The following is a 20,600-nucleotide window of genomic DNA, read 5'->3' as shown; positions in this document are numbered from 1 at the left end:
GCCACCCCTCCTGCTCCCATCTCATATGTTCTTAATCAGCTGAATAAACAAAAAACAGGGATTAAAACATGGTGCCTGGTAAAGTCTGTTTAGATCAGCTATTCCAAATCATCCTTCCTATCCCTTTCTATCACCAACCCTACAACCCGCCAATAACTCTGCCATCCTCTAATGCTGACCTCTTGTGTATCCATGATTACCCCATCTTTGGCCGACCTGCCTTAAGCTGCCATGGCCGTAAGATCTGACCCTCACGAAATTACTCAGTCATCTCTCCTCCTTTTGCGTATAGTACCATGAGTGCCAGCCGTTTCATGCACAAATGACCACTGGGCTATGTCACTTGCGGTGGGTTGGCAGGAGGGGAGGCGAGATAATAATCACTGCAAAGTTCAAACCCATCTGAGCCTGGTGTCCACGCATTCCCACTTCCACCAGAAGAGCGACTGGACAAATGGGCAGAAACTGGACACCTGCCTGACTTCGCATTTCCATTTCAGGTGCAAACCAGAATGCCCCAATTTCATCAACTGCCCCATTTTAAATCCAAATCCCAAAGTAAAAAAGTCAGATACACACTCAACAAGGGAGACAATTACATCGTGGTGATGCCACTGGACGAGTAATCCAGAGGCCCAGGCTCTGGGAATGTGGGTTCAAATCCCACCACGGCAGCTGGTGGAATTTCAATTCAATTAATAAAATCTGGAATATAAAGCTAGTCTCAGTAATGGTGACCGTGACAGCCATTGTTGGTTGTTATGACAGCCCAGCTGTTTCACTAATGGCCTTTAGGGAAGGAAATCTGCCGTCCTTATGTGGTCTGGCCTATGTGAGACTCCAAACCCACAGCAATGACTCTGAAATGGCTCAACAAGCTACTCAATTAGGGATGGGCAAAAAATGTTGGCCTTGCAAGTGAGACCTGTGAATCATGATAGGGTAAATTGATAACTATTTGGAATTTGTTGCCTGTTGAATTTCAAAGTTTGACACAAACCAATGTAGCAGTGTTTTAGAAAGTAGATCTGTATGTAGTTTGTTCTGAATATAAGCCTGTTACAAGAAGTAAAACAACACAGAGGCCCAACAGGCGAATCAAATAAAAATGTAAGTATGTGCGTACAGAACCATGTTTTCACGCATTTTGAGGATAGTATTGTGAGTTTTTTTGTATTCGCTAACCTTGAAATTAGTGGTGTGTTTATGTGTCATCACTTTAAATGGTTCTGAAGCACTTCCAATGAGATACCGTGTTTTCTTTACTTTAGTGCTGGTTATCTAGCAGATGGCCCCGTGGAGTCATTGTTGGCGATGGTACGACAGGAAATACTGTCTGTGAAGAAGAAGTTAGATGAGGTCGTGGATTACGAGAAGAAACTAATACATTGCAAATTGATCAGTGAGAGAAGGGAGTACGTTGTCAGAAAAGTAAGTGAATAGCTATTTTATCCCTTCACACACGATGTGAATGAGTTTATGCACAAAATGGAATTTGGAGGACAATAATTGAATGCGAAGGAAGGTAGTGATGATATCATCCTTGCTAGTCACACAGTCTCGAGAGAAACATATAAATCGTATTTCGCTTCAGCTTTCTGACTGTGGTTTTGAATTGTTTGAATATTGTTGTAGAAATGAGATCATGCAGTTTCTTAACGTCTGTCACTTTTTGACACAATATTTTCACCAATAATTTTCACATGGGGTTCTCCCAATTTTCCACTATATTTCTGGCAGACGTGGTGGAGGAAATGTGTTATGCCAATCTTTGGGGAGAGTGGGGTGGGGTATCTGCTGAAATAATCGCTGGAAATTGAAGAATGATTGAAGAGTCCCACCAGCTCCCATTGAAGTCCTACCCCCTATTGTAAAAAAGCAAGTAAGCGTTACCTTTTTACAGCATTGGTAGGGATTGAGGTTGTAACAGCTTAAGGTTCTCAACAAGCAATATGTAAATTCAAAATACTCTCACAGGGAAATACCAGCTAACATCTGGGGGAGGGAAATCAAGTCTGGAGCACTATTGTTGTGGCAGTTGCTAAATGTTAACTTCAACTGGAATAGAACTATGTTAAACCGCATTGCTAAAGGATAGCATCTGCGGAGGTGTAAGGAAACCCTTCAGAGGAGAAGGAATTTGAAGCATTTGTCACAGAATATTATACCAGAACCCATGACCTCAATATATATGCTTGTGCTAATGTGTATGCAAAAGGAGGGTAACCGATTGATTGATACAGTCAGGAAACCACCTGGGAATGTTGAAAGCTGAAAGCTGTCTGCAGTTGCATTTTATTTTCAGGTTAATTCTATTGTGTTTATACTAGTGGACCATTTTGGTACATTGTCAGTTAATGGAATTGAATGTCTAGATATATTAAATGAACACAAACAAATCCCCCAATGGTCAATCAGTAAACACCTTGCAACATGTTACTGTATTATCAATATTGGCCAGCGTCCTGTATTCTGCTGAGTTAATCACTCTCACCTAAAGCAGCAGTAATTGGTGAGACAGGCTGTGCTGGCATCCCTCTGACAAGAGAAAAATTAGACAGATTTGCCACTCCTGATTATTGCAACACTGAGTTTAATATTCCAAGATACATGTGCCAAGGAACAAAATAAATCCTCAACTCCTTGCACTTAACTCCTTGACAAGGAACCACCTGAAGTCTTTATCATCCATTATTAGGTCTAAGTGAATGACTAACCATCTTGCATTAGCCATTTTGGATTAAATATCGCAATGGAGATACTAGAAGAGATTCTAAGAGCTGGTGTTTAGGATGTTTTCATATCTTGTAGAACTTTATTCTCATGAGGGGCATTGTTGAGTTGATCTTCAGTTGATGGGATTCAGGCATTAGCTTCTGGGTTGAGTTGAAGGACTTATTTGGTGGCAATATTATCTGTTCTGGATGGCCAATTTCACATAAGCTATTAGATCTGCCACAATACAGAGGCAAAGCACCATAGATGCTGGAAATAGCAAGACTGGGTTGATGCAGGAAGGATGTTTCCTTTACTGTGTGGGGGAGGGGTCTAGGATCTGGGGACACAGTCTCAGGCCATTTAGGACCAAGATGAGGAAGAACTTCTTCAGCCAGAGAGTAGTAAATGTTTGTAATTCTCTACCCCAGAGGGCTATGGAGGCTCGGTCACTGAGGTTGACAGATTTCCAGATACTAATGACATTAAGGGATGTGGGGGTAATACAAGAAGATGGTGTTGAGGCAGAAGATCAGCCACAATCTAGTTAAATAGCAGAGCAGGCTCGAGGGGCCGAATGGCCTACTTGTGCTCCTATATTCCTATGTTCTTAAGTCTGAAATAAAATCAGAACATGCTGGAAATGCACAGCAGGTCTGGCAGCATCTGTGGAGAGAGAAACTGAGTCTGCTAACTGGTTGAGCTGTCACCTTCCTGGATCTCATGAGCGACACACTTGTCTCTGTTGGTAGCTGGTTGGGGACTGAAAGCAAACTGCAACGGATGCTGGAAATCTGAAATAAAATCACAAAATGGGGCTGGTTGGTTTGATTGCATAATTTTACTACTATAATCTTTGACTCATTTTTCCGGAAGCCTTTGTTCAGGGTGTTCTGCAGGGATCGGTGCTGGGTCCTCTGTTTGTAGTGTACATTAAAGATCTGGACCTGAATGCAGGAGGTGTGATAAGTAAGTTTGCAGATGAGACAAAAATTGGTGGTGTGGTAAATAGTGGGGAGCAAAGCCTTCGATTACAGGATAGTATAGATGGGCTGGTTGGAAAGGCAGAACAGTGGCAAATGGAATTTAACCCTGAAAAGTGTGAGGTAATGCATTTTTGGAGGACTAACAAAGCAAGAAAATGCACAATGAATGGGCAGACCCGAGGAAGTACAGAGGATCAGAGGGACCTTGGTGTGCGTGTCTATAGTTAGCTGAAGATAGCAAGACAGGTAGGTGGTTAAGAAGGCACATGAGATACTTGCCTTTATTAATCGAGGCACTGAAAACAAGAGCAGGGAGGTTATGATGGAGCTGTATAGAACACTGGTTAGATTACAACTGGAGTACTGTGTGCAGTTCTGATCACCACACTATAAGAAGAAAGTGATTGGTCGAGAGAGGATGCAAAGGAGATTCACCGGGATGTTGCCTGGGCCGGAATGTTTCAGCTATAAGAGAGGTCGGGTAGGTTGGGGTTGTTTAACTTGGAGCAGAGAAGGCTGAAGGGGGGACCTAGTTGAGGTGTATAAAATTATGGCGGGCATAAATAGCGTGGATAAGAAGGAACTTTTCCCCTTAGCAGAGGTGTCAATAACCAGGGGGCACAGATTTAAGTTAAGGGGCAGGAGGTTTATAGGAGATGTGAGTAAAAACTTTTTCACCCAGAGGGTGGTGGGAATCTGGAACTCGCTGCCTGAAACGGTGGTAGAGGTGGGAACCCTCACAATATTTAAAAAGTATTGAGATAGTTACTTGAAATGCCATAGCATACAAGACTGCGGGCCAAGTGCTGGAAAATGGGATTAGAATAGATAGGTGCTTGATGGCCAGCACGGATGCGATGGGCCAAAGGGCCTCTTTCCATGCTGTAAAACTCTCTAACGTATTTAACATCTCCCCGTTTGCCATCCACACATGCTCTGACGCCCAGAAAGAGGAGCTTATTGTGTTTTCTCTGACAACAGAGAAGCAGCAAATAAAATGGCTGGAATTTTCCAGCTGTTTATACTGGTGGGATTCTCCGGTCCCGTTGCAGTGAACAGAGATTTGGCTGAGCGCCAAATCCTTTGTCGTCACCTGCCATGATCGTGGGGTGTGAACGGCCGAAAATTTCCATCCAAGATGTACTCGTTTTTGAAATTCCGGAGTTGAACTGTTCCGGAGTAGAATGAAATACATTGACTAAATGAGATGAAATAAACCAGAGCCTGGTGGTGGCAGTATTGTAGCTAGCATCAATGGTAGTTGTTTCCAAAATTCATTGAAAACCAGCCCATTATGAAAAGAAAATATATCTACAGTATTAATTTGAAGTAAAGTCACTAGTACTATGGAGAAATTTGTTTGCGTAGCATTGCTTCTGATGTTTCACAGACTAACATTGATTCCCTGAAGGAAGACATGGCCACTACCTTGCGTGGCCACAAGACCATTAAGATATAGGAGCAGCATTAGGCCATTTGGTCCATCGTGTCTGCTCCGCCATTCAATCATGGCTGATAAATGTCTCAACCCCATTGTCCCACCTTTTTCCTGTAACCTTTGATCCCCTTGTCAATCAAGAACCTATCTATCTCTGTTTTAAATACACTCGTTGACTTGGCTTCCACAGCCTTCTGTGGCAATAAATTCCATAGATTCACCACTCCCTGGCTGAGGAAATTCCTCCTCATCTCAGTTCTAAAAGCCCCTTTACTCTGAGGCTGCGCCCTCGGATCCTAACCTCTCTCCTACCGATGGAAACATCTTCCCCACGATCACTCTATCCAGTCTAACTTGGTGTTCTTCATTAATTTTGTTCAAGGACTTCACGCGGGCCACAACTCGTGACCTCCAGCACTGCTTGCCCTGGGAATCAACTTAAGTCTGCAAAACACTGCTAGAAGCAGTGCTACTGCAATGGTTGTGCAGGGGTCAGTGCTTGGGCCCCAGCTGTTCATGATCTTTATAAATGACCTGGATTGAGGGAACCAAATGTAACATTTCTAAATCTGCTGATGAGACAAAACTGGGTGGAATTGTGAGTTGTGAGGAGGATGCAAGGAGGTGTCGAGGTGATTTAGACAAGTTGAGTGAGTGGGCAAACACGTGGCAAATGCAGTATAACGTGGCAAAGTGTGAAGTTATACACTTTGGTGTGAAAAACAAAAAGGAAGAATGTTATTTAAATGGTGACATATTGGGAAGTGTGGGTGTACAACAGTATCTGGGTGCACCAGTCAATGAAAGTGGAGAGACAGCTTCAGCAAGCAATTAGGAAGGCAAATGATATGCTGGCCTTCATTGCGAGAGGATTTGAGTTCAGGAGTAGCGATAGCTTGCTGCAGCTATACAGGGCCTTGGTGAGACCACACCTGGGGTATTGTGTGCAGTTTTTGGTCTTCTTACCTAAGAAAGGATATACTTGCCATAGAGGGAGTACAGCGCGGGTTCACTCGGGATACCGGGGTTGGTGCGACTGTCCTATGAGGAGAGGTTGGTTCGACTGAGCCAGTATTCACCAGAGTTTAGAAGGATCAGAATATTTCTGATTGAAACATATAAAATTCGAACAGGGCTGGACAGAGTAGATACAGGGAGGATGTTTTCCCTTGTTGGGGAGTATAGAACCAGGGGACACAGTCGCAAGATACGAGGTAGATCATTTAGGACTGTGATGAGGAAAAAAATCTTCACTCAAGGGATAGTGAACCTGTGGAATTCTGTGCCACAGAAAGTTGAAGGCCAAGTCACTGAATATATTCAAGAAAGAGATAGATGATCTTTTAGTTTTTAATGGTTTCTAGGGATAGGGGGGGAAATTGAGAATATGGCATTGGGATAGAGGATCAGCCATTATCGTATTGAATGGTAGAGCAGGATTGAAGGGCTGAGGGTCTACTCCTAGAATCATCGAATAGAAAGTGGCCATTCAGCCCATCAAGCCTGTACTGACAATTCCATCTGGGCCCTATCCCCATAGCCCCAGGTATCTACGCTACTAATCTCCCTGACACTATTTAGCATGGCCAATCAACCTAGCCTGCACATGTTTCAACTGTGGGAGGAAACTGGAGCACCCGGAGGAAACCCACGCAGATAACGTGTGAACAGTTATTCGAGGCTAGAGTTGAATCCGGGTCCCTGGCACTTTGAGGCAACAGTGCTAACCACTGTGCCACCATGCCGCCCTGTTCCTAGTTTCTATGTTACTCTAAGTAAATCTCTCCTAGGTTTGTCTGTTATTTTTCTGAGATCTACGATGGATCCATGTGTGACATGGTAACAAACCTGAAAGAAGGATATCCAACTTCCCGTGTAGTCATTTCTACAAAAGGGAGTGGCTTTACACAAGTGTAATGGGATACATTTTGTATGGTTTCCTGCACCCTGGAGCTGGAGAGAGTTCAGTTAGCACAGTGTTACTTTAAAGGAGGAGGATTTTGTGTTTAATGTCGTTCTTTGTGCTTCAGATTTGTGAGCAGGAGCATCAACAAAAGCAGCTGGCATCTCTTCTCCACACCTCGGGAGAAAGACGCATCAGTCTGAACAAATACCTCATGGAGTGGCACAGCCTGTTAAACAATCAAAGCGCAGAACTTGGAGAATTGGTGGAGAAATTGGACGAAGAAGCAGTTGACCAACTGGAAACCCTGCACACGCGACTTACCGAAAATGCCTCAGTGAAAATTAAAAAAATACAGGTTGCATTTGTGCAGGGCTTGGTCAACCTGGGGGCCCCTAAGGACCGCTTAAGACAGATGGAGGAAGATCAGGATGAGGAAGTAAACACTCTGCACCAGAGACAAAACGAACAAGAGGAAAACAGCGAACAGAAAGCTAATGAATGGCTAGAGGAAGTCAGGGAAGAATTATCTAAGCGGCTACAGTCAGAAGTGGAAGATCAGAAATTCTTGCGGCATTGGAATCAATTGGTTTTCCAGTAAGTCTATTGAGAATTTTGATGCATGTTCTTGAGGTGTTGTTAAGGCCAGCAGTTCAGAGAATCTTAGAATCCCTACAGTGCAGAAGGAGGCCATTCGGCCCATCAACCCAGCACCGACAACAATCCCACTATCCTCATAACCCCACGTATTCACCCTGCCAATCCCCCTGACACTAGGGTGCAGTGTAGCATGGCCAATCAACCCAACCCACATATGTTTGGACTGTGGGTGGAAACCGGAGCATCTGGAGGAAACCCACGCAGAGATAGGGACAATCGTCCAAGGCCGGAATTGAACCTGGGTCTCTGACCCTGTGAGGCAGCAGTGCTAACCACTCTACCGCCGTGCTGCCCAAGGTTACTACTCTAATTGTCCTCCAGAAGGACATGGTAGGCCTTCGATTTAAACCGCATGCGGTTCGCAAGGAGCAGGTGGCCCCACGATCAGAACATAAACACAATGGTTTCAAAATGTTACATAAAAGGGTGAGATGAAGAAGAGGAGAGCAGTAGTGATAGGGGACTCAGTGGTCAGAGGTACGGACAGAAGGTTCTGTGGTCGGGACAGAGACTCCCGCATGGTTTGTTGCCTCCCGGGTGCCAAGGTCAGGGATGTCTCTGATCGCGTGCACAGCGTTCTAAAGTGGGAAGGTGATCAGCCAGATGTCGTGGTACACATCGGTACAAATGATGTAAGTAGGAAGAGTGAGGCGGTCCTAAAGAGTGAGCACAAAGAGTTTGGAAGGAAGTTAAAAAGCAGGACCCGAGGGTAATAATCTCAGGATTGCTACCTGTACCACGTGCCAGTGAGGGTAGGAGTAGGATGCTTGGGCGGATGAACACGTGGCTGAGGAACTGGTATAGGGGGCAGGGTTTCCAATTCTTGGATCATTGGGACCTCTTCTGGGGCAGATGGGACCTGTACAAGAGAGACGGGTTACACCTAAACTACAAGGGGACCAATATATTTGCAGGGAGGTTTGCTAGTGTTATTGGGGAGCGTTTAAACTTGATTTACAGGGGGATGGGAACCACAGTGTCAGAGCAGATAGTGGAGCAGGGGTAAAAAGACAGGTTAGTCCAAGTAAAATCACAAATGGAAAGGCTGAGTGTGGTGGAAATAACCTTTTGAGGTGTGTCTATTTCAATGCCAGGAGTATTGTGGGGAAGACAGATGAGCTGAAGGCGTGGATAGACACGTAGAAATATGACATTATAGCCATGAGTGAAACTTGGCGACAGGAGGGGCAGGACTGGCAACTCAATGTTCCAGGGTTCCAATGTTTCAGGTGGGATAGAAGCAGAGGGATAAAAGGTGGGGGGTGGCATTGTTGGTCAGGGAAAATGTTACAGCGGTACTCAGGCAGGATAGATTAGGGAGCTTGTCTACAGAGGCCCTATGGGTGGAGCTGAGAAACAGGAAAGGTATGACCACATTAATGGGGTTGTATTATAGACCACCCAATAGTCAGCGAGAATTGGAGGAGCAAATCAGCAGAGAGATAGCTGACAACTGCAGGAAACACAAAGTTGTGATAGTAGGGGATTTTAATTTTTCACATATAGATTGGGACTCGCATACTGTTAAAGGTTTAGACGGGGTAGAGTTTGTAAAAGTGTTCAGGAGAATTTTCTACATCAGTATATAGAGGTGCCAACTAGAGAGGATGCGATATTGGATCTCCTATTGGGAAATGAGTTAGGGCAGGTGATGGATGTGAGTGTGAGGGAACACTTTGGATCGAGTGATCATAATGCCATTAGTTTCAACCTGATCATGGATAAGGATAGATCTGGTCCTCGGGTTGAAGTTCTGAACTGGAAAAAGGCCAAATTTGATGAAATGAGAAGGGGTGTGGGAAGTGTGGATTGGCACAGGCTGTTTTCTGGTAAGGATGTAAATGGAAAGTGGGAGGCCTTCAAAGGAGAAATTTTGAGAGTGCAGAGTTTGTATGTTCCTGTCAGGATTAAAGGCAAAGTAAATAGGAATAAGGAACCTTGGTTCTCGAGGGAGATTCTAACACTGATTAAGAGGAAGAGAGTTGTATGAAATGTACAATAGCAAGGAATGAGCTGAAAAAGGGGCTTAGGAGAGCTAGGAGGGGACACGAGAAGTCCTTGGCGGGTCGGATCAAGGAAAACCCCAAGGCTTTTTACTCTTATGTGAGGAATAAAAGAATGACCAGGGTGAGGTTAGGGCCGGTCAAGGACAGTAGTGGGAACTTGTGTATGGAGTCAGTAGAGATAGGCGAGGTGATGAATGAATACTTTTCTTCAGTGTTCACCAAGGAGAGGGGCCATGTTTTTGAGGAAGAGAAGGTGTTACAGGCTAATAGGCTGGAGGAAATAGATGTTCAGAGGGAGGATGTCCTGGCAGTTTTGAATAAACTGAAGGTCGATAAGTCCCCTGGGCCTGATGGAATGTATCCTAGGATTCTTTGGGAGGCAAGGGATGAGATTGCAGAGCCTTTGGCTTTGATCTTTGGGTCCTTGCTGTCCACGGGGATGGTGCCAGAGGACTGGAGAATGGCGAATGTTGTTCCTCTGTTTAAGAAAGGGAATAGAAATGACCCTGGTAATTATAGACCGGTTAGTCTTACTTCGGTGGTTGGTAAATTGATGGAAAAGGTCCTTAGAGATGGGATTTACGACCATTTAGAAAGATGCGGATTAATCCGGGATAGTCAGCACGGATTTGTGAAGGGCAAGTCGTGCCTCACAAATTTGATAGAATTTTTTGAGGAGGTAACTAATTGTGTTGATGAAGGTAGGGCAGTTGATGTCATATACATGGATTTTAGTAAGGTGTTTGATAAGGTCCCCCATGGTCGGCTTATGATGAAAGTGAGGAGGTGTGGGATAGAGGGAAAGTTGGCCGATTGGATAGGTAACTGGCTGTCTGATCGAAGACAGAGGGTGGTGGTGGATGGAAAATTTTCGGATTGGAGGCAGGTTGCTAGCGGAGTGCCGCAGGGATCAGTGCTTGGTCCTCTGCTCTTTGTGATTTTTATTAATGACTTAGAGGAGGGGGCTGAAGGGTGGATCAGTAAATTTGCTGATGACACCAAGATTGGTGGAGTAGTGGATGAGGTGGAGGGCTGTTGTAGGCTGCAAAGGGGCATAGATAGGATGCAAAGCTGGGCTGAAAAATGGCAAATGGAGTTTAACCCTGATAAATGTGAGGTGATTCATTTTGGTAGGACGAATTTAAATGTGGATTACAGGGTCAAAGGTAGGGTTCTGAAGACTGTGGAGGAACAGAGAGATCTTGGGGTTCATATCCACAGATCTCTAAAGGTTGCCACTCAAGTGGATAGAGCTGTGAAGAAGGCCTATAGTGTGTTAGCTTTTATTAACAGGGGGTTGGAGTTTAAGAGCCGTGGGGTTATGCTGCAACTGTACAGGACCTTGGTGAGACCACATTTGGAGTATTGTGTGCAGTTCTGGTCACCTCACTATAGGAAGGATGTGGAAGCGCTGGAAAGAGTGCAGAGGAGATTTACCAGGATGCTGCCTGGTTTGGAGGGTAGGTTTATGAGGAAAGGTTGCAGGAGTTGGGCTGTTCTCTCTGGAGCGGAGGAGGCTGAGGGGAGACTTAATAGAGGTTTATAAAATGATGAAGGGGATAGATAGAGTGAACGTTCAAAGACTATTTCCTCGGGTGGATGGAGCTATTACAAGGGGGCATAACTATAGGGTTCGTGGTGGGAGATACAGGAAGGATATCAGAGGTAGGTTCTTTACTCAGAGAGTGGTTGGGGTGTGGAATGGACTGCCTGCAGTGATAGTGGAGTCAGACACTTTAGGAACATTTAAGCGGTTATTGGATAGGCACATGGAGCACATCAGGATGATAGGGAGTGGGATAGCTTGATCTTGGTTTCAGATAAAGCTTGGCACAACATCGTGGGCCAAAGGGCCTGTTCTGTGCTGTACTGTTCTATGTTCTATGTACAGGCAGCAAGGAACAGATCAGATGCTCGAGGAGTATAAAAAGTGCAAGAAGCTAAAGAGGGAAATCAGGAGGGCTAAAAGAAGACATGAGGTTGCTTTGGCAGACAGAGTGAAGGAAAATCCAAAGAGCTTCTATAGGTATGTTAGGAGCAAAAGGATAGTGAGGGATAAAATTGGTCCTCTTGAAGACCAGAGTGGTAGACTGTGTATGGAACCAAAAGAGATGGGGGAGATACTAAATGGTTTTTTTGCGTCCACATTTACTGAGGAAACGGGCATGGAGTCTACGGAAATAGGGCAAACAGGTAGGGAGGTCATGGAACCTTTACAGATTAAAGGGGAGGAGGTGCTTGCTGTCTTGAGGCAAATCAGAGTCGATGAATCCCCCGGACCGGACAGGGTATTCCCACGGACCTTGGGGGAAGCTAGTGCTGAACTTGCAGGGGCCCTGGCAGACCTATTTAAAATGTCAGTATTCACGGGAGAGGTGCCGGATGATTGGAGGGTGGCTCATGTTGTTCCGTTGTTTAAAAAAGGTTCCAAAAGAAATCCGGGAAATTATAGACCAGTAAGTTTGACGTCGGTGGTGGGCAAGTTATTGGAAGGTGTGATAAGAAGGGATATGATCTACAAATATTTGGATAGACAGGGACTAATTGGGGAGAGTCAACATGGCTTTGTGCGTGGTAGGTCATGTTTGACCAATCTATTCGAGTTTTTTGAGGATGTTGCCAGGAAAATGGATGAAGGGAAGGTGGTGGATGTTGTCTACCTGGATTTCAGCAAGGCCTTTGACAAGGTCTCTCATGGGAGGTTAGTTAGGAAGGTTCAGTCGCTGGGTATACATGGGGAGGTAGTAAATTGGATTAGACACTGGCTCAATGGAAGAAGCCAGAGAGTGGTTGTGGAGGATTGCTTCCCTGAGTGGAGGCCTGTGACTAGTGGTGTGCCGCAGGGATCGGTGTTGGGTCCATTGTTGTTTGTCATCTATATCAATGATCTGGATGATAATGTGGTAAATTGGATCAGCAAGTTTGCTGATGATACAAAGATTGGAGGTGTAGTGGACAGTGAGGAAGTTTTTCAAAGCTTGCAGAGGGATTTGGACCAACTCGAAAAATGGGCTGAAAAATGGCAAATGGAATTTAACGCAGACAAGTGTGAGATATTGCACTTTGGAAGGACAAACCAAAGAAGAACATACAGGGTAAATGGTAGGACTCTGAAGAGTGCAGCTGAACAGAGGGATCTGGGAATACAGGTACAGAATTCCCTAAAAGTGACATCACAGGTGGATAGGGTCGTAAAGGGTGCCTTTGGTACATTGGCCTTTATAAATCGGAGTATCGATTATAAAAGTTGGAGTGTTATGGTAAGGTTATATAAGGCATTGGTGAGGCCGAATTTAGAGTATTGTGTACAGTTTTGGTCACCTAGTTACAGGAAGGATGTAAATAAGGTTGAAAGAGTGCAGAGAAGGTTCACAAGGATGTTGTCTGGACTTGAGAAGCTGAGTTACAGAGAGAGATTGAATAGGTTGGGACTTTATTCCCTGGAGCGTAGAAGAATGAGGGTAGATTTGATAGAGGTGTATAAGATTTTGATGGGTATAGATAGAGCGAATGCAAGCAGGCTTTTTCCACTGAGGCTAGGGGAGAAAAAAACCAGAGGGCATGGGTTAAGGGTGAAAGGAGAAAAGTTTAAAGGGAATATTAGGGGGGGCTTCTTCACGCAGAGAGTGGTGGGAGTGTGGAATGAGCTGCCGGATAAAGTGGTAAATGCGGGGTCACTTTTAACATTTAAGAAAAACTTGGACGGGTTCATGGATGAGAGAGGTGTGGAGGGATATGGTCCAAGTGCAGGTCAGTGGGACTCGGCAAAAAATGGTTCGGCACAGGCAAGAAGAGCCAAAAGGCCTGTTTCTGAGCTGTAATTTTCTATGGTTCTGTTTGGTTTGAAATGAGCATCCATTTGAACTCGCAATTTGTGAACAACTTTCTGATATTTTGGATTTTGAAAGCTTAGTGAATTTCTGAGTCTGTCTTCAATGTAAGAAAATTATATTAGTCATATTCTTATTCAGCTTTGTTCAGCAATTATTACATTGTATTTTTTCCTCTGTGGCAGCGGTTAGTAGGAAAACTTGAGAGTTTGAAAGTTTATATGCAAATTGCCTTAATCTGAGGTATCCATTAAAGTAATTACAGTTCAAAAATGAATAATCCCAGTCACACTTTATTGTAGAAAGCCCTAATATTAGAAGAACTCTATTCCAACAAATTTTATTATTGCCGCAAACTGAATTTTTTTTTTGTAGTTTAAGCACCAGTGAGGTGAGCTACTTGTGAGGATTAACTGTAATTTCCCATCTAGGATTGTAATAAAGAGACTTTAATGTGGATAAGTCCAGTTTGCCTTCTCTGGAATTCTACTTGAACATTTCGGGGAGGGAGGGGTGAGAGGAGGTCATGATATTTTTTTTTCTCGTAATATTTAATCTTGCAACATAAGCGTGGCTAGCTAGCAAAGACAGCATTTATTACCCATCCTAACTTAACCTGGAGGATGTGGTGATGAGCCTCCTGCAGTTTGTGTGGTGATGGTAGTCTCTCATTATTGAACATGTCCCCACGAAACGGGATAAATTGTCATAGTTGTTATTGGCTATCTCTCAAATTGAGAATAATATCCATTTGAGGTCACGTGTTTCGGCCATGGGCCTTCATGTTGCCCATTAGGGAGGTTCTCAACCTGCAGAACTTTAGGCACAAGGAGTAGGATGTCACATGAGGTAGTTGGATCCATAGTTTATAAAGTTTATTTATCAGCCACAAGTAAGGCTTACATTTTCATTGCAATGAAGTTACTGTGAAATTCCCCTAGTTGCCACACTCCAGCGCCTGTTCAGGTCAATTCACCTAACCAGCACATCTTTCAGACTGTGGGAAGAAACCGGAGCACCCGGAGGAAACCCACGCAGACACTGGGAGAATTTGCAAACTCCACACAGACAGTGACCCAAGCCAGGAATCGAACCCGGGTTCCTGGCACCATGAGGCAGCAGTGCTGACCACTGTGCCACTGTGCAGGATTTACTTCCTTTTCTTTCTTTCTCTGCCGTCACTCTGCCTCTTAAGGAAGGCTTTTGGACTTGAAAGTGTGAGACAGCTTGATTGACAAGTTGTCACCATTTTGAACGATTAGTAACAAGCTTCTCCTAATCAATGCTTCTAGGAGAGCATCAGGACATCCTTTGAAATGTTTTCATCTGTGAGTTGAGGAAATAGGATCTGGCAGGGGAGATGCGATTCAGTCATCCGGATGCAGTGTCCAGACCGAGGCAGCATTCCACCAGCTCAAGGCTGATGCCCAAAGACAAATTGGAAGGGGGTGAAGGGTTATTGGGTATAGGCAGGAATTTGGAGTGGAGGTTACAATCGGATCAGCCATGATCTCATTGAATGGCGGAGCAGGCTGTAAGGCCAAGCGGCCTTCTCCTGCTCCCAATTCATATGTTCATATAAGGACATGTGGTTGGCATAGTGGTTAGCACCGCTGCCTCACAGCACCAGGGACCTGGGTTCAATTCCGGACTCAGGTCACTGTCTGTGTGGAGTTTGCACTTTCTCCCCGTGTCTGCGTTGTTTCCTGCCGGCGCTCCGGTTTCCTCCCAGTATTAAGATGTGCGGGTTAGGTTGATTGGCCATGCTCAACTGCCCCTTAGTGTCCCAAGATGTGTAGGTTAGGGGGATTAGCAAGGTAAATACATAGGGCTACAGGGATAGGGTCTGGGTAAGATGCTCCGTCAGAGAGTTGGTGCATACTTGGTTGGTCAAATGGCCTGTTTCTTCACTGTAGGGACTCTATGATGATTCTATGATTTAATTTGCTGACCATCTTGACATACAAAGCTTTTTCAAAGGCACCAAGGTCAAATAGACAATAACCCCTTTGCTCACAGAATGGTATTTATCTTAAGAATGATAATGTCCTCCATCAACGCTGGATAGGTTGTTAGGTGCTCTGTTTGACAGGGTGATTGACCATTCCGCATTCTGAGTTTTCTTGCGTTGCTGAAGATATTGACAACCAATATGGGAATTTTGGTACTGCTTCTATCAAACTTAACACGAAGCAGAAAAGACATCTGACCAGGATTTTGCTCTGCCTTCCTGTCCTAAATCAGGTGGACTTTGAGTCTGGAGGCCAAAGCAGGTAAGGCCAGCAGATTTCCCCTCCCTTAATGAATTAATTCATTAGTGAGCCAGATGATAGTTGTGTCATGATGACAAGTTTTATATTCCAGATTTATTCATTTAATTCTAATTCTGCCAGTTGGCATGGTGGGATTCGAATTCATGGCCCCAGAGCATTAACCTAGGCCTCTGGGTTACCAGTCCAATGTCGTTACCACTATGTCACCATCTCCCTGCTAAGAGAGCAAAAAGGCCTAGTCATAGCTTCACCTTGTTCCATTTTTTACCTGATCCCTTACGAGCATACACACCATGACAGTCAAGGAAATGTCCAATATTAAAAATGACTCATTAAAAATACATTCCATGCCTCATGCTTTAAACATTAGCCCGTGTCAGAGTTCATCCTTTCACCAACTTCTTGTTAAATCGTTCATAATTGAACAGCCCTCATCGTTCACCTATATTAATGCTGACATGATTTCCAAAATTTCAGCACAGCCGCTTAAGCTAAGTTGGTGGGGAGACGGGTGGAGGTCAACAGGAGGGCAATCGGTGGATTTATTGCAATATTATTCTGCGGAGTCGCCGAGAATACATTTATTTTTAAGCGAAGCCCTGTGAATAATGCAAAACACTCAAGGCTGAGAAACCAGTCTGTCCCACACAATTGAGACACCATGTGTATCACCCAAAAAGAAGTTTAACAACACCAGGTTAAAGTCCAACAGGTTTATTTGGTAGCAAAAGCCACACAAGCTTTCGAGGCTCTGAGCCCCTTCTTCAGGTGAGTGGGAATTCTGTTCACAAACAGAACTTATAAGACACAGACTCAATTTACATGAATAATGGTTGGAATGCGAATACTTACAACTAATCCAGTCTTTAAGAAACAAAACAATGGGAGTGGAGAGAGCATCAAGACAGGCTAAAAAGATGTGTATTGTCTCCAGACAAGACAGCCAGTGAAACTCTGCAGGTCCACGCAACTGTGGGAGTTACAAATAGTGTGACATAAATTCTGATTCTAGGATCGCATGATAAAGACTCAGGAGGAAAAAAGCAGAAATATTTATGTGAAATAGTGTGACATAAACCCAATATCCCGGTTGAGGCCGTCCTTGTGTGTGCGGAACCTGGCTATCAGTTTCTGCTCCGCGACTCTGCGCTGTCGTGTGTCGCGAAGGCCGCCTTGGAGAACGCTTACCCGAATATCAGAGGCCGAATGCCCGTGACCGCTGAAGTGCTCCCCAACAGGAAGAGAACAGTCTTGCCTGGTGATTGTCGAGCGGTGTTCATTCATCCGTTGTCGCAGCGTCTGCATAGTTTCCCCAATGTACCATGCCTCGGGACATCCTTTCTTGCAGCGTATCAGGTAGACAACGTTGGCCGAGTTGCAAGAGTATGTACCGTGTACCTGGTGGATGGTGTTCTCACGTGAGATGATGGCATCTGTGTCGATGATCCGGCACGTCTTGCAGAGGTTGCTGTGGCAGGGTTGTGTGGTGTCTTGGTCACTGTTCTCCTGAAGGCTGGGTAGTTTGCTGCGGACAATGGTCTGTTTGAGGTTGTGCGGTTGTTTGAAGGCAAGAAGTGGGGGTGTGGGGATGGCCTTGGCGAGATGTTCGTCTTCATCAATGACATGTTGAAGGCTCCGGAGGAGATGCCGTAGCTTCTCCGCTCCGGGGAAGTACTGGACAACGAAGGGTACTCTGTCCACTGTGTCCCGTGTTTGTCTTCTGAGGAGGTCGGTGTGGTTTTTCGCTGTGGCGCGTTGGAACTGTTGATCAATGAGTCTAGCGCCATATCCTGTTCTTATGAGGGCATCTTTCAGCGTCTGGAGGTGTCTGTTGCGATCCTCCTCATCCGAGCAGATCCTGTGTATACGGAGGGCTTGTCCGTAGGGGATGGCTTCTTTAACGTGTTTAGGGTGGAAGCTGGAGAAGTGGAGCATCGTGAGGTTATCCGTGGGCTTGCGGTACAGTGAGGTGCTGAGGTGACCGTCCTTAATGGAGATGCGCTGAAAGATGCCCTCATAAGAACAGGATATGGCGCTAGACTCATTGATCAACAGTTCCAACGCGCCACAGCGAAAAACCGCACCGACCTCCTCAGAAGACAAACACGGGACACAGTGGACAGAGTACCCTTCGTTGTCCAGTACTTCCCCGGAGCGGAGAAGCTACGGCATCTCCTCCGGAGCCTTCAACATGTCATTGATGAAGACGAACATCTCGCCAAGGCCATCCCCACACCCCCACTTCTTGCCTTCAAACAACCGCACAACCTCAAACAGACCATTGTCCGCAGCAAACTACCCAGCCTTCAGGAGAACAGTGACCAAGACACCACACAACCCTGCCACAGCAACCTCTGCAAGACGTGCCGGATCATCGACACAGATGCCATCATCTCACGTGAGAACACCATCCACCAGGTACACGGTACATACTCTTGCAACTCGGCCAACGTTGTCTACCTGATACGCTGCAAGAAAGGATGTCCCGAGGCATGGTACATTGGGGAAACTATGCAGACGCTGCGACAACGGATGAATGAACACCGCTCGACAATCACCAGGCAAGACTGTTCTCTTCCTGTTGGGGAGCACTTCAGCGGTCACGGGCATTCGGCCTCTGATATTCGGGTAAGCGTTCTCCAAGGCGGCCTTCGCGACACACGACAGCGCAGAGTCGCGGAGCAGAAACTGATAGCCAGGTTCCGCACACACAAGGACGGCCTCAACCGGGATATTGGGTTTATGTCACACTATTTCACATAAATATTTCTGCTTTTTTCCTCCTGAGTCTTTATCATGCGATCCTAGAATCAGAATTTATGTCACACTATTTGTAACTCCCACAGTTGCGTGGACCTGCAGAGTTTCACTGGCTGTCTTGTCTGGAGACAATACACATCTTTTTAGCCTGTCTTGATGCTCTCTCCACTCCCATTGTTTTGTTTCTTAAAGACTGGATTAGTTGTAAGTATTCGCATTCCAACCATTATTCATGTAAATTGAGTCTGTGTCTTATAAGTTCTGTTTGTGAACAGAATTCCCACTCACCTGAAGAAGGGGCTCAGAGCCTCGAAAGCTTGTGTGGCTTTTGCTACCAAATAAACCTGTTGGACTTTAACCTGGTGTTGTTAAACTTCTTACTGTGTTTACCCCAGTCCAACGCCGGCATCTCCACATCATATCACCCAAAAGCCATGTCATCTCCTGGGAGAGGCAAAAAAAAATTTAAAAACCCATGCTAGTTAATTTGGGGATAAAATATCTGGGCAATTCCAGCTGAAGGCTTCAGGCTCAGCCTGAGGCCTTTAGAGAAAATACACCTCAGTCCTGGCGACCCTTGTTTCCCTTGGTGTCCTGTGCATTCTAACGCCACAGTGACCGTCCCACCGCACCATGGGGTTTAGTGCCTTCAGTGGGCTGCTATATTCTGGCAAGGCTCCAGATAGATTGTGCTGTATACAGATAGTAACTCTGACTGAGAGGACAGGCTGGGATTATGGTGGTTATGATGGCTTGGCCTGATCCTGTGGATTCTAGGGATAGAAAAATGTAGCTCTTTTGTCTTTACTGCTTATCTCTGTCTCACTTCATTTTATTTGAATTGTTTTTATTAAAAATAAAACAAACAACAACTCGCACCGAGCATGAATATAGTTGTTAACCATGATTTTGATTGACTGCCTCACTATGATAACATGAAGTTATGTTGCAATGATAGTTAATGTTTTATGAACACTTGGAATCAATATTAGGTATTAAAATTGCATTGCCGCACGGCTGGAGCACTCGATCCACTTTCAGTTCAGCTTACAAATCATGGTATATGGGAGCAATAATTGTGTAAATTATGATAATAGCTGACATCTGTACCACCATCTGCTGCACCGGCAGGACAAATACTTTACATTTGATGGGGCTGGCTAGCTTTGAGTGCCAGTGCGTTGTATCTTGTTAAGTCTCTCAGCCTTGAGTGTTTTGCACTATTCACAGGGCTTCGCTTAAAAAGAAATGTATTCTAGGCGACTCCGCGGAATAATATTGCAATAAATCCACCTATTGCCCTCCTGTTGACCTCCACCCGTCTCCCCACCAACTTAGCTTAAGCGCCTGTGCTGAAATTTTGGAAATCATGTCAGCATTAATATAGGTGAACGATGAGGGCTGTTCAATTATGAACGATTTAACAAGAAGTTGGTGAAAGGATGAACTCTGACACGGGCTAATGTTTAAAGCATGAGGCATGGAATGTATTTTTAATTAGTCATTTTTAATATTGGAATAACAACTAGTTCTGGCTTGTGACCATCTATAAAAGTCATCTTGCATGTCAAATGTATTCTTTTAGCCACATTGCAACTGGGGTATTTTGGAATATATGGCAGGCAATATCCTCTGAAGAGGGACTCGAGCTTTTTATCTGTTCTTTCTGTGGGCGTCGCTGGTCAGGCCAATACTTGTTGCCCATCCCTAATTGCCCTTGAACTGAGCAGCCATTTCAGAGGGCCATTAGGAGTCAACCACATTGCTATGGCTCTGGCACCACATGTAGGCCAGACCAGGTAAGGACGGCAGATTTCCTTCCTTCCCTACATTGGTAAACCAGATAGATTTTATAATAATCAGTTTCATGGTCACCATTACTGGTATGAGCTTTCAATTCCAGTGGTTAGCACTGCTGCCTCACAGCGCCAGGGATCCGGGTTCGATTCCCGGCTCCGGTTTCCTCCCCCAGTCTGAAAGATGTGCTCGTTAGATGCATTGGCCATGCTAAACTGTCCCTCAGTGTACC

At 45.0% G+C, this 20,600-nt stretch overlaps 1 protein-coding gene across 1 annotated transcript in view; it reads left to right on the top strand.

Moving 5' to 3' along the window:
* Positions 1-20,600, top strand: part of LOC144491933 (limbin-like) — a 154,147-nt gene that overhangs the window by 69,798 nt on the left and 63,749 nt on the right. The window contains exons 13-14 of the mRNA XM_078210194.1: positions 1,272-1,431; positions 7,170-7,639. Coding sequence (XP_078066320.1) covers positions 1,272-1,431; positions 7,170-7,639 — 630 coding nt within the window. The remainder of the gene's footprint in view (positions 1-1,271; positions 1,432-7,169; positions 7,640-20,600) is intronic.

This window comes from Mustelus asterias, chromosome 1, assembly GCF_964213995.1.
Source record: "Mustelus asterias chromosome 1, sMusAst1.hap1.1, whole genome shotgun sequence".
Classification (NCBI taxonomy): Eukaryota; Metazoa; Chordata; class Chondrichthyes; order Carcharhiniformes; family Triakidae; genus Mustelus; species Mustelus asterias.
Note: the sequence above shows the minus strand (reverse complement) of the source record. Positions and strands in the feature narration are given on the sequence as shown.